Genomic DNA, 14,758 nt, shown 5'->3' on the forward strand with positions numbered 1-14,758 from the left:
GCCCTGCCAATGTGGGCATCATGGTGCTAATAGGGGAAGATTCGTGCAGTGGAACGCCGATTCTGGGCTCGGGAAACAAGCATGCACTGGTGGGACCGCATAGTGTTGCAGGTCTGGGACGATTCCCAGTGGCTGCGAAACTTTCGCATGCGTAAGGGCACTTTCATGGAACTTTGTGACTTGCTTTCTCCTGCCCTGAGGCGCAAGAATACCAAGATGAGAGCAGCCCTCACAGTTGAGAAGCGAGTGGCAATAGCCCTGTGAAAGCTTGCAATGCCAGACAGCTACCGGTCAGTCGGGAATCAATTTGGAGTAGGCAAATCTACTGTGGGGGCTGCTGTGATGCAAGTAGCCAATGCAATCAAAGATCTGCTGACATCAAGGGTAGTGACCCTGGGAAATGTGCAGGTCATAGTGGATGGCTTTGCTGCAATGGGATTCCCTAACTGTGGTGGGGCCATAGCCAGAACCCATATCCCTATCTTGGCACCGGAGCACCAAGTCAGCGAGTACATAAACCGCAAGGGGTACTTTTCAATAGTGCTGCAAGCACTGGTGGATCACAAGGGACGTTTCACCAACATCAGCGTGGGATGGCCGGGAAAGGTACATGACACTCGCATCTTCAGGAACTCTGGTCTGTTTCAAAAGCTGCAGGAAGGGACTTTCTTCCCAGACCAGAAAATAACCGCTGGGGATGTTGAAATGCCTATAGTTATCCTTGGGGACCCAGCCTACCCCTTAATGCCATGGCTCATGAAGCCATACATAGGCAACCTGGAGAGTAGTCACGAGCTGTTCAACTACAGGCTGAGCAAGTGCAGAATGGTGGTAGAATGTGCATTTCACTCTACTTCCCTGTAAGCTAACCACCCTCCCCACCTCCCTTCGATCACCGCTTGCAGAGGCAATAAAGTCATTGTTGCTTCACATTCGTGCATTTTTTATTAATTCATCACACAAATAGGGGGATAATTACCAAGGTAGCCCAGGAGGGGTGGTGGAGGAGGGAAGGACAAGGCCACACAGCACTTCAAAAAGTTTAAAAACTTATTGAATGCCAGCCTTCTGTTACTTGGGCAATCCTCTGGGGTGGAGTGGCTGGGTGGTCGGAGGCCACCTGTCTGTGCTCTGTCAGTGTGGGAGGACAGCATGAGCTCAGAGAACATTTCATCGTGAGTGCATTTTTTCGCCTTCTAATTTTCGCTAGCCTCTGGGAAGGAGAAGATCCTGTGATCCTTGAAACACATGCACCTGGTGGAGGAAAAAAACGGGACAGTGGTATTTGAAAAGACACATTTTATAGAACAATGGGTACACTCTTTCATGGTAAACCTTGCTGTTAACATTTCATACATAGCACATGTGCTTTCGTTACAAGGTCGCATTTTGCCTCCCCCCACTGCGTGGCTAACAGTGGGGAACATTTCTGTTCAGCCATAGGCAAACAGCCCAGCACCTCTGAATGTCCCCTTAAGAAAAGCACCCTATTTCAACCAGGTGACCATGAATGATATCACTCTCCTGAGGATAATACAGAGAGATAAAGAACGGATGTTGTTTGAATGCCAGCAAACATACACTGCAATGCTTTGTTCTACAATGATTCCCGAGTACGTGCTACTGGCCTGGAGTGGTAAAGTGTCCTACCGTGGTGGATGGAATAAGGCTGCCCTCCCCAGAAACCTTTTGCAAAGGCTTTGGGAGTATATCCAGGAGAGCCACGAATGCCAGGGCAAATTAATCATTAAACATGCTGGCTTTTAAATCTTGTATAGTATTTTAAAAGGTACACTCACCAGAGGTCTCTTCTCCGCCTGGTGGGTCCGGGAGGCAGCCTTGGGTGGGTTTGGGGGGTACTGGCTCCAGGTCCAGGATGAGAAACAGTTCCTGGCTGTCGGGAAAACCGGTTTCTCCGCTTGTTTGCTGTGAGCTATCTACAACCTCCTCATCGTTGTCTTCCTCATCCCCAAAACCTGATTCCATGTTGCCTCCATCTCCGTTGAAGGAGTCAAACAACATGTCTGGGGTAGTGGTGGCTGAACCCCCTAAAATGGCATGCAGCTCATCATAGAAGCGGCATGTTTGGGGCTCTGACCCGGAGTGGCCATTGGCCTGTCTGGTTTTCTGGTAGGCTTGCCTTAGCTCTTTAAGTTTCACGTGGCACTGCTTTGGGTCCCTGTTATGGCCTCTGTCCTTCATGCCCTGGGAGATTTTCACAAATGTTTTGGCATTTCGAAAACTGGAACGTAGTTCTGATAGCACGGATTCCTCTCCCCATACAGCGATCAGATCCCGTACCTCCCGTTCAGTCCATGCTGGAGCTCTTTTGCGATTCTGGGACTACATCATGGTCACCTCTGCTGATGAGCTCTGCATGGTCACCTGCAGCTTGCCACACTGGCCAAATAGGAAATTGAAATTCAAAAGTTCGCGGGCCTTTCCTGTCTACCTGGTCAGTGCATCTGAGTTGAGAGCACTGTCCAGAGCAGTCACAATGGAGCACTCTGGGATAGCTCCCGGAGGCCAATACCATCTAATTGCATCCACAGTACCCCAAATTCAACCCAGCAAAACCAATTTCAGCGCTAATCCGGGGGTGGAGTAAGGAAATTGATTTTAAGAGCCCTTTAAGTTCAAAAAAGGGCTTCGTCATGTGGACGGGTGCAGGGTTACATCGATTTAACGCTGCTAAATTTGATCTCAGCGCCTAGTGTAGACCAGGGCTCAGGTTTAAATCAGAGGAAAATTTGGTATACAGTATACATTTGGTAGCTAGTTCTGAAATTGTTAGTGGAATAAGTTTTTATTCTTCATGTTGAATGCCCACAGATTATTTGGAAATGCAGGATCTGTCACTTAAGAACAGATAATTGTATTGTTTACTTATAATTTTTAAAACATTATTATTACTGCAGTTAAAACATGTTATTGTGATGAAAGTCTTAAGCAGTAGCTTTACTACACTTTCTTTTTTAAATTAAATTCTAGCTGGACAACTTAGCCAGTCAGCTCATTTCGCTCTCCAGTTGCCTTACAACGTGTTAGGTTTGGGACGCAGTGCTAATTTCCTTGATCACTTATATGTTGGCATTCCTCGTCCTTTAGGAGAAAAGGTAAGTTGAGATTTATCATGGGTGAACTATTTTTTCAGGTATTTTCCTTGCCCGATGAAGCTTTGGGGGATGCTGTTCTTAGGACTGCTCTCTTTCAGAAGTCAGAATTATAAAGAAACATTTTTCATGGGTATTGAAAATGGTTTGCTGAAGACTACTGTGTGTCCATTTTCTCCAGCATATAGTATAACTCATTAGCCTCTGAAGTAAACAATAAAGCAAAAATATCACTCATGAGAAAAACACAGAAGTACGCGTTTGTGTGCTGTTTGCATAGGAATATAGAGCTGGTTTATATTAATAACATTTCAGTTTGCTCTAAGAATCCAATTATTATGCCAGCAACCACACTAATTTATACTGTAATCCCATCAGATCTCCCCAGGTGGATGAGGCCCACATGGGTCAGTACTTGGCTGGGAAACACCAAAGAATTCCAGAATAGGGCAGGAAAACAATGTCTGTCACCTGTTGAATCACCTACTTCCCTCTGAATTGGTATTGTACTCTTTACCAGCATGGTGCAAGGAGAACGGTTCTGCTGGAGGAACCTTCCTGCTGATGAAATGTGAAACCACGATCCTGACAACTTGTGGTGATGAAAGGTCTCACAATGCTATTTTTAAAAATAGGACTGTTTACTCCAGTGTCCTGACTACATTTGGATAATTAAATTCTGCCTATATAAAATTTCCCTACTGAATCAGTTGGATATAATATTCTCAGAGGTGAAAGTAAACCGGTACATCCCGGTATGGCGTACCAGCCAGAGCTGGTGCGCCATACCGGGGTGGATCAACTTCCCCAGGCACAATTTAAAGGGCCTGCAGCTCCCAGCAGCTGGAGCCCCTGTCCCTTTAAATTGTTGCCAGAGCCCCGCTGCCGGAGCCCTGGGGTAGCAGCAGCAGGGCTGAGGCGGCGATTTAAAGGGCCTGGGGTGGTAGTGGCGGCCAAGCCCTGAGCTCTTTAAATTGTCTCCAGAGCCCCGCTTCTGCTTCCCAGGGCTCCAGCAGGCTCCAGAGACGATTTAAAGGGCCGGGGCGGTAGAGCTGGCTAGAGCCCCGTCCCTGGAGCCCTGCTGCCAGAGCCCTGGGGAAGCAGCGACGGGGACAATTTAAAGGGCCCAGAGCTCCAGCCACCGCTACCGCCCAGGGCCCTTTAAACCGCTTCTAGAGCCCCCGGCTGCTACTGCTACCCTGGGGAGGGGGAAGGAGGCACTTGCCGGTATAGGGTGGGCCGGAGCTGGCGCTGACCTCCCCCAGCCCCACCCCTTCTGCCCAAGGCCCCGCCCCTTCCGGGGGCCACAGCCAGCCCCCAGCCCAGCCCGTACTGGTAAGTCCCTAGACTTACTTTCACCCCTGCGTATTTTTCACTTCCTGCTCTAAACTGCAGTGCTAATGTGCACTTTTTAAACACTGCCATGATTCACTTCAGAGATTGTGGTATTTCAGTGGTGGATGAAGTGATCCTTACATATCGTTTTTATTCAGTTTGCAAATTGCTTTGAGATCTTTCAGGATAAAAAATCTTTATATGAATGTTAGAGAATTATCACTATTTTTTCCTGTCTCCTGGAAAATTAACGGTTTGAGCTTTTTGTTTTTTCTTGTACAACATTAATCAGAAAAGTTCAGAATATTTAAAATTTGTATTAATTTGTAAGAAGTGGATATACCTTCATTTCTTCTTTCAGTCCATAAGAAAGCAGGAATGGACAGCTATCATCCCGAACTCCCAACTTATAGTCATTCCATATCCACACAACGTTCCTCGAAGGTAATATAATTGTTTGAAGTAGATTTTGAAAATGATACTGTGGATGCAGAACTGTAATTGTGTGTCATGGAATATGAATGAATGATAGTGGAATGATTATAGAAAAGTGCTAACAGAAAAGGTCTCTTCTTTTCATGTGCAGCTAGTTACATTTGATTATCTGAAGAGCAGATTAACATATTCAGAACTTGGTGTGTCCGTTCAGGGCAACTGCAACTGTGTTTCCCCCTTTATTGTCCATCAAGGCCAACCACTCTAGTTTCGAGACACTCCAGCTGTCACCTCTCTTGGGTGGAGACACGTTTCTCCCTCCCTTCTGACCCTGCTATTTCCAGACTGCACCATTCCTTGTCCTCACTATGTCATTCCCAGCAGAGACAGGCTGCCCAGGTATGTCTGTCTGCTTTCTCTGCAGAGACTGAAAGGTGTAATTGCTACAGTTATAAAGCACCACACAACACTTCCTATGCAAGCCTACTTTATTTAAGGTAAAAACATTCCACACGAAAACAATAAAAGAACCAAAATGCATGCTAATAATCTTACCAGAGTTCACCCCAATCCTAACATGGATTCTTACAGGAGCAGTCCTTCAAACCCCACATAAGGGGGATTCCTTGTGGTTCATCACAGCTTCAGCTCAGAACAAGCACTCAGTCTCAGGAGGCCCTGTCCTTCCAACCCTCCCCAAAGGAGCCCTCCATGGACCAGGGATCCTGTCCATTTGCTGTATCAGGTAGAAGACCCTGAGCCAATTTAAAACCAGGCTGTTTGTCCAAAAACCATTCTTTGTCTGGTCCCTGGAGATTGCAGTTTGAACTAGTATGTGCAAACCTCTCCAGGTGGGTGGCTTCAAAGGGTTGATAACGGAGGAAGTACATTAGCATCCCCCTTTCCCTACTAGAGAAGGTACATACAATGCCACAGTAACGCACAATTGCATTTTTTATACCATGTACCCCAAAGTATTGACCCTAATTCAGTCAGGTTTAACTTAATTCAATAAACTTTATCTTAATTCCATAAAGTTTGTTCAGGCTATTACAGGATATTGTCACTGTGTCATACTTGGTATATTATAGATGACACTATGACCATTGCTAAATTGTCAGGGAGTAGGCAGATGGAGAGAGAATATATGTACATGTTTATGTGGAATATGTGTACATATTCCCTCATCTGTATGAGAAATTCTTGTAATAAGCATGTAGCTTTATTTCCTTTTGTGGATCTTGACAGTCAAATTTAAAATATATTGCGCATTTCACATTATAGTAATATTGGTATTTTCTCTTTAAATTATTGAACATACAGGTATTTGCATAAACATTTTATATATTTACAGTGAGCATTCATTAAGTATTTCCGATAAATGAAAACAGACCTGCCAACTTTCTTTTTGACCAAGTGGCAAGCATGGTCATGGGAAAAATAGGCTTTTTTGGTTTCATCAGATATACATTCAGTGTGTCCAGTTAGATACAAAGGTTCTTTCAGTCCTTCAACACATGGTGTGTGTTGCCATGGATACATTTATTTTCCTTTAGCTAGGGGTCAGACGGTTCCTTGAAGGAGGACTTTCATACTGAAATCAATTTAGAATAAAAACATTTATAACAAAAACATGGACTTGGCCAGCACTTTTCTGTGCTACTTTTGCTGCTGTTGAATATATCTGTCACAATTAGGGGTCTACTTACATCACATGTGTAACACATCCGCGAACTTTGCTATTTATACTGTGACCAACCCATAAAAAATGTGTGATTTGTCCACAGTGTTTCTCAGACTGGGGCCCTGACCCAAAAAGGGGTTGCAAGCCTATTAGGGGGTTGCGGTATTGCCATCCTTACTTCTCTGCTGCTGCTGATTGTGGCACTGCCTGAAGCTGAGCGGCAGGAAACCTGCAGCTGCTGCCCGAGCGCCCAGCTCTGCAGGCAGCAATGCCACCAGCCGCAGCTGAGGTATTGAAGAGCAGAGAGCAGCATGTCATGCCACCCTTACTTCTCCGCTACTGCTGGCTACAGCACTGCCTTCAGAGCTGGGCACCTGGCCAGCAACAGCTGTTCTCCACTCTGCCTTCAGAGCCGGGCAGCCAGAGACCGGATTTCACGTTCTGTGATGTGATTTTCATGGCTGCAAATTTGGTAGACCCCCCTACTCATAATAAAGACTTTATTAGTCACATTCTTGCTTTCTCTTCTGCTTGATCTTGCAGTGAAGTCAATTTTATATATAATGAAATTATTCTTGTATCACAATTTCAGCATTATAACTTCACCGTAGAATCAAATATGAGAAGAGATGAGATGTGACATCCTTTTTATATAAACTACGTTGCGTTAGCGATTAAGCACAAGAACAACATCAGTCAGGTGAATAAGATTTAACATTCTAGCCTTATGTATTTTAAAGGTTCCCACGTACAGAAATCTCTCTAAATCCTCTTGCTTTCAAATTATTGGGTTTAGTTTTCTCATAGAGGAAACAGATGCAGATATGGACACTGTAGAATGACAAGTTTCAGAGTAGCAGCCGTGTTAGTCTATATTTGCAAAAAGAAAAGGAGTACTTGTGGCACCTTAGAGACTAACAAATTTATTAGAGCATAAGCTTTCGTGAGCTACAGCTCCCGATGAAGTGAGCTGTAGCTCACGAAAGTTTATGCTCTAATAAATTAGTTAGTCTCTAAGGTGCCACAAGTACTCCTTTTCTTTTTGTAGAATGACAATAGGTGGAACTCAATGTTGGAGATTGTGAAAACAGGAGAAATATACATATTCAAAACTTTCACTACACATAGACTTTTCCTAAGATTATATCCAGATTTCATTTAAATAGCATGATTGCAGCTCAGTTGACATACCTGAGCTAGCTGTAATCTAGCTACCTGATGTCCCAAAGCACTGAAGCTGCACCAGCATGTGCTTTAGTGCAGACTAGCCCTACAAGTAATTAACCAGGATTCTGTGTGGATTTAACTGCTCCATGATCTGAGATAGCTAGATTAAAGACTGCTTGGGAATGTCTTCTTGAGCTCCAGTCACACCCCATAATTGGAGGTTTTGATGATGGGAAGAATGAGTGAAATATCATCATGTGTCAAGAGAGGAGAAGATGAGCAGTTGAGAGGAAGATGATTTTAGTCAGGCTGTTTAAAACTTTCTTATATAACTTCAGTGACTAACATTTTGGAGAAAGGAAATGTTTATTACAAACATACAGATTCAAGAGCATCCCTCTGTACTTTTGCTTTCAGTTAAGATGGGAGTGCACATAGTGCAGCTGCTCTGACACATCAAGGATGTCCTCTACAAAAATAAGGGAAGACCAGACTTTACACACCTGATATTCCTAAATGGGAAAGAAACCCCTTTAAAAAAAATTTATTTCTACAGCCTAGAGAAGTATATGGGGTGCAATCTCAATTTGTATTTAAATCCTTTTCAGATTCCTTAAATCCCCAAGCAGTACTTCCACATTTTCTCAAAAGTCCCAGTGAATCCTTGTTCTGTCTGAATCGCCATTTCCAATGATAAACAGACATTAAGGATATTAATCCATTCTTCTATTGACAGAATTGATTCTTTCCTCCAGTAACATAATAAAATAGGAAGAAATTGCCTAAGGAATGAATCCTCTATTCTCTTCAAATATACAGATTATCAGGACAAAATGGTCTGTTCTCTCAAGTCTGCAGCCAGTCAAACTGAACAGTACCACTTTAGAGAGAACTGCTTAATTCATCTCAATGGGGTTTTAACTTTGAATCCTAATGAAGATTTATAGTTTATACTTTACTATTTCACTGATGATCAATTTAGCTGAAACATCTGCAATTGTGAGTGGAGCTTAACATCCCCTTTTTCTGCCAAATTTGACCCTTGTCATCAGACTCTTCTCCCTAATCCTTCTCCATAATAAAAGTTCCCTTCCTTGTCTCTTAAAGCCAAAACATTTTTAAGATTGGGTGAACACAGCCCAAACATCAAGGGACAAAATTTCAGTGCTAAACACAATGGATTGAAAACAGATGGGTTCAAATCCCAGCGGGAAAAGTTACTACTCAGGAGTCACCCTCATTTCCAGAGTAGCTGCATTGATCAGCAGTAAAGTATAGAACAGTGCTGACTGATACATAATCATCCTCAGAAGGCTTCAAAGTTAAATCTGTGCACTTGTAAAACCCCACATGTGCACCACAAGCAGGCCCACTGCAGGTGCAGGATCTTAGAGTCTAGAGTCTATTACTACATTTGTTTGTTTACACCCACGGTTGTACTTTTTTTTTTTTAAGCCACAGTGGGTGTGTGCACATCTTGGGTAGGTCTACCAGTTGTACCCTGTTTTGGAAATTTGGCCTTCCATATGCTCCATTCCTATCATTAAAAATAGATGGAAGTCTCCTCACCCCAAGAGTTCAAATCTGAGATAGGCATGAGCAATATGTCCAGCTCTGGATCTGAACCTCCCCTTAGTTCTGAGTGTTTGGATTGAGTGGGTGGCATTAGGCCTATGTGTACTTCATTTTTCTTTCTATCTATACTTCTCTGCAATATAATATTATCTGTAGGATACCAAATATTCATTGTATATTAGCAGATTTGACTGACTTAAATTTTTAATTGAGTGGTCAGGGAACCCAGTCTATTATATATAGTATATAAAAGGCACTTTTGCCCTTTTTTAAAAAAAAAAGTGTAACTGGACCATGGGATTTCCTCAAGGATAACCCAATGATCTATTTGGCTATCTCCTTAATTTTATAAGCTGCATTAGAAGCTATTTTAAAATTGGTTGATTCTTACTGGCTAGCCTACAAATGGTGCCAGAATAAGAAGTCGGGTAAATTACTTGCTTCTTGACTCAATTCAATGGGACCTAATAGATCATCTGGACTGGGACTCAGAATAACTGAGTTTCATTACCAGCTCTGGCATTGCCCTGCTGGTGACTCTGGACAACTCAATTCATCTCTCTACGTAGACTTACCCAAGTGCTTATTTTAATACTCCAAATGGGAGAATATTGAGCAGTTTATGCAAATAGATCCCAGTTCAGCAAGGTACTTAAGCATTTGTCTAAGTTTAAGCATGTGAGTAGTCCTGTAGTAGAAGGTCTGGAAGGATTCATAGATTTTTAAAGCCAGAAGGGGCCATTACAGCCTGTGTAACACAGGTGATAGAACTTCCCCAGTGACTTCTACATAAATCCCCTAACTTCTCAGTGAGACAGACCATATCTCTTTAGAAAGACAGTCTACCTTGCAGTACACTTAGATATTTTTCTAAAAGATTATTACACTCTAGTGCAAACAGAAATTGATGCAGGAATTACTGGGTGAAATTTTATGGACTACATTGTGCATGAAGTCAGATTAGATGATGATGATAGTCTCTTCCACCCTTAAAATGGATTAATCTATTGACATGCTTAAAATTTGGCACATTCTTAAGTACTTTGCTGAATTGGGGCCATGGCCAGCACTTAGTCACCCATGCCAAAAATACATGCACACATCTCCAAATACAAAAATTGTAAACATATTAGGAATCCTATTTAAAAATAAAATCTCATTGACAACGTGTACTTTACAAGTAATGCAAGGGTACTGTTCTTCAAATTAGCAATAATTAATTTTCTATACATTCTCTCTGCCATTGATATTTTTATAGATTCTATTGTACCACTTTCAGCTACAACCAACCTCTTAGGCACTTTTATTTGCCTCCTTGTGTTTCTGAAGGAATGTTTTCTGCAAATTTATTTAGAAATAAAATACACATTGGTTTCATTTTTCAGTCTATTTCAAGATTTATTGACTACAGAGACTGACCTCATTGGTCAATAAATTTTAATTTATTCCAAAAATTGCTGTTTGTTAGAAGAATCTTAACTTTAAACTTTTAAATGAAAACACAACAGTTCTCTAAACATGAGAGAGAAAGAGTTGCCTTTGACTCTTAATGCAGTATTTGTTACATAGAGACAGTATGTCTAGGTTAAAGCAGGGGACAAGGAGTCAGGACTCCTGGATTATAATCCCAGTTTTGGCACTGACTGACTATATGCTTTTGAGCAAGTCACTTAAAAAAATAAGATATGCACTGAACTACTACATGCAACAATCATGTAATATTTAAAAGAAACAAAAAATGCTGTACTTTTAAACATATATAATAAGAGGTAAGCAGTAATACATATGTTACAAGATTTTGCCACTGGAGTTTGAAACAGAGTGTGGAAGATGAGGCCTGAATGGCAGAGTCTTATTTGGTCACAAAGTTTGAGCTGAATGTTTAAAATGATGTGAGCTTTAAAGGTGGATTATTCCTATTTGAAAATATGACAAACTTGTGATGGGCTTGAACTTATCTTTCTTCAAAATAACTTAAATATTTTTAAAAGATCCAAGTAATAGTTACAAAAACTTAACAAATCTGTGCCTCAGTTTATAGGTAAAAAAGGTATGAGGCTAAATAAATGGCTGTAAAGTGCCTTGAGATGTTTGGATCTATAGAAGGGACCTATAGCTCAGAGGCTTTTGTGTTAATATTGGACATGCAGGAAATGAACTACTTAAGCTAACCATACTGCAAACATGGACCTTACATCGCAAGCCCAGATCACCCCTCCCATAGACAAAGTCAGAAAAGGGCATCAGGGAGGCTGATAAATTGCCCCCTAAGGGGAAGGTGCTGGAGAGCGGCAGGATAGGGAGGGATGCAGTTCTTTGTGAATCCATCTGTTTTTACAGAAATTCTGTAGATTGTGCCTAATATGTCAGCTGTCTAAAACGCTAACATTTTTATGTTTGCAGGTTGAAAACATTATATCCCATCACCACAAATGAGGCACTTGCAGCTAATTTTGCTGAAATACTTAAGTAAAATCAATATCAAACAATTTGTACTTCAAGGAAAGAATGAGATGACATTTGATTGGCTATAGTTATCTTAGAGCCTTATCTGACTGTATTGACATCTTGTTTATTAACTCCCTATGATCAATAGGGTTGGTTTTCATAAAACACCATATCACACTGGTACATCTGATGGATATGAAACCAATAAAACTATATTTTTGAACATAGTCTTTAATGGCACAGAAATGTGATACAGCTCAGGAGTAAGCTTTCTGGATCCTTAACTCCTTTATTATCAATGTTAAAAATTATTCTGATGTGAAAAATCTTTCTAGTTTCATAGTCCGTAGCGTACTGTGCATAAGGTACCTACTACATGATTTAAAATCAATTGTTATGAATACCCAAGCACAAAAAAGTGGAATAAAACAGATTAGAAAGACTAAGTAACTTTGTCTCTTAATACACTCTAATAGTTTGGGATGTGCAAGATGTTTGTCACAAATACTGAAATTGTTGCTATTTCTGTATCTCATAGAAGTGCCCTGTTGTAACCTGATTTAAAGTCAAATTATTCCCTGATGGAGTAAAACCAAGAGCACTCAGGAAACTCCACAAAATTTGTCAGGCAGACTTCTTTATAAATTTCCCCTCCAAATTCAGGATTTTGTGGAGGAGACGGGAAGCAAGGCATCCGTACCCTATGGAACCCCCACTTCATTATCTAAAAGGAAACGAAGTATTACTCTACAGCGTGATGACCCTCCATGATGCTGCCTGGCCTCTCTTTTTCCCTGGAAGCACAGCTGTCATTGGCTGTCCTTGCCATGCCTGCACAGGGGGTTCTGATACTTATGAAGGCACAGAGAGGAACTTAATGCAGCATTAATTTCTGAACAGTGTAGATATGCAGATGACTGATGGAAATGTACAATGACTGCTCCCCATGTCCCCTGCAGTGCCGTGTTGCAGCAAAGGGGCTTTCTTGGGAGAAGAGGCAGCATGCCATGTGGACTATTTCCCTGTTCTTTTCCCTTCACCTAAGTCTCAGGCATGGCTTTTTTGGAAGCTTATCCTGTGCATTTTATTTTGCTCCCTTCCATGCACACTGCAAAAGGAGTGCCACATTAAGGAGTGCCTTAATAAAAGAGTCAGTCCCTGAGGCTAACCATAGCAATTCTGTGAGTAGTTCAATAGAAACTAAGCTTAGAGATGGCATTACTTGGAAATGGCAATGATATTAAACCCTGTATTTGTAAGTAAACATTATTAGGTGAGGTCTTTCAATAAAGCCCCTGGCTTTTGAAGACCAAGTTGTGGGTCACCTTACTACCTTTATATTTTTGTAAACATAATCTCTGTTGAATCTACTCTTTCTCCTAATGAAGAGTTACTAAGGTTTCCTTTGCTTCTCCTCTTCTGTGTAGCTGGAGTGCCAAGCTATACCTGACCCCAAGTAACATTGTGCTGCTCACAGCTATAGCCCTAATTGGTGTCTGCGTTTTTATCTTAGCAATAATTGGCATATTGCACTGGCAAGAAAAGGTAAGCTTAATTAAATGGAAATGATTTTCTAGATGTATCTTTACAATACTTTAATCTTCCTAATATTTTAATATATGCACTAATCTCTGTTGTTTTGAACAGTGTTTTTCAGTTTGAAATGTTTTGGGAAGTATTCACTAAATTAATCAATCTATAATAATCCTCTCATACCTGAAAGGTATCAGACTTTATTATTGTTCACAAAATTAGGATAATTTAGGATTTATTGAAACCTTAGAAACAGATATTTGGTATTTAGTTTTAATTCTGAGTCATAAAAATGGAAATTTGGCAGTAACAGGTAAGTGTTGATAGTTCAGGAAAAACCATAATTCATAACTAAATGGAAAATGTTCTGTTCATATTAGGGTGACCAGACAGCAAGTGTGAAAAATCAGGACGGGGATGGGGGGTAATAGGTGCTTATATAAGACAAAGGTCAGAATATCAGGACTGTTCCTATAAAATGGGGACACCTGATCACCCTATTTCATATCCAGGATGAATACTTTGCACTCTCAGCCTTTGATCAGAATTTAAAGGAATAATATGAGTCTGGAAATAAAACTAAATGTAAACCCCCATCTTACCCTTCTTCAGTTCTGCTGGTAATTCAGAGAGAAGGAAAACATCCCTTGTCATTTTGTATCTTCACTGACTGAACTAACATTAACATTTAAGACAGTGTGTGATTTTATCATGGACGTACTGGCTGTTTTGTTGTATATAGCTGAAATACACTACAGTGTATAGAAATTCATTGATTTGAAGAAGCATTTTGAGAGGGTTCTTTCATGTCACGAAAGAAAAGTGGTCCCATTTTTCTTAACCACTCTGAGTGCACAATAATATTCAACTGGCAGGATAGCCAATAAGTGCTGCTACCTAGCATACCATAATTACAGCTGTCAAATAAAATTACTGCATTTTTGACTTGGTATGCCTGGAAGTGTTTCTGAACTAAAAGGCCAGTTAAACATTCAGATAGGTGCAAGATGAGCAAGGATCCTGGAACTCCTGCATTCTAAGCCTCCCTTTGCCCTGCTGTGTGAGCAAATCACTCAGACACTCTGATTTGGTTTCCACATCTATATAGTGATCATGATACCACATAGGAATAATGTGATGGTTAATCAGTTTACATAGACAGCACTTTAAAACTTAACTATCAGTATTATTATTGTCAATTCAGAAATCGTCTAACACTTTCAGAATGCATGAAAGAAAGAGAGAACACAACTGAATGGAAATTGTTTTTAAAGGGGGTGGGAAGGATGCTTTAACTACACTGAGAACTGTAAGCCCGTCACAGAAGACTAAAACAGCAAAATCCGGTAGAACACAATCCAATAGGGTGTCCCATTGTACACTTGTGTGGTCTGTGACAACAAAATCTTTGGAATGGAGCCAAAGCAGGTGCTATCATGTTTCCCACAACCTAGCTTTCATTATAGAA

General features: G+C 41.2%; 1 protein-coding gene across 4 annotated transcripts in view; it reads left to right on the top strand.

Moving 5' to 3' along the window:
- Positions 1-14,758, top strand: part of ITFG1 (integrin alpha FG-GAP repeat containing 1) — a 202,583-nt gene that overhangs the window by 185,355 nt on the left and 2,470 nt on the right. The window contains exons 15-19 of one of the 4 annotated variants that reach the window (XR_006275022.1): positions 2,992-3,116; positions 4,810-4,892; positions 5,035-5,380; positions 5,475-5,628; positions 13,185-13,296. Coding sequence is in view for 2 of the 4 variants with exons in the window: in XM_038368635.2 (XP_038224563.1) it covers positions 2,992-3,116; positions 4,810-4,892; positions 13,185-13,302 (326 nt within the window). In the remaining 2 variants the exon portion in view is untranslated. Of the gene's footprint in view, positions 1-2,991; positions 3,117-3,491; positions 3,957-4,809; positions 4,893-5,034; positions 5,381-5,474; positions 5,629-13,184; positions 13,303-14,758 lie in introns of those variants that run through there. The other 3 variants (XR_006275021.1, XM_038368635.2, XM_038368637.2) reach the window with 3 other exon arrangements.

This window comes from Dermochelys coriacea, chromosome 12 (assembly GCF_009764565.3).
Source record: "Dermochelys coriacea isolate rDerCor1 chromosome 12, rDerCor1.pri.v4, whole genome shotgun sequence".
Lineage (NCBI taxonomy): Eukaryota > Metazoa > Chordata > Testudines > Dermochelyidae > Dermochelys > Dermochelys coriacea.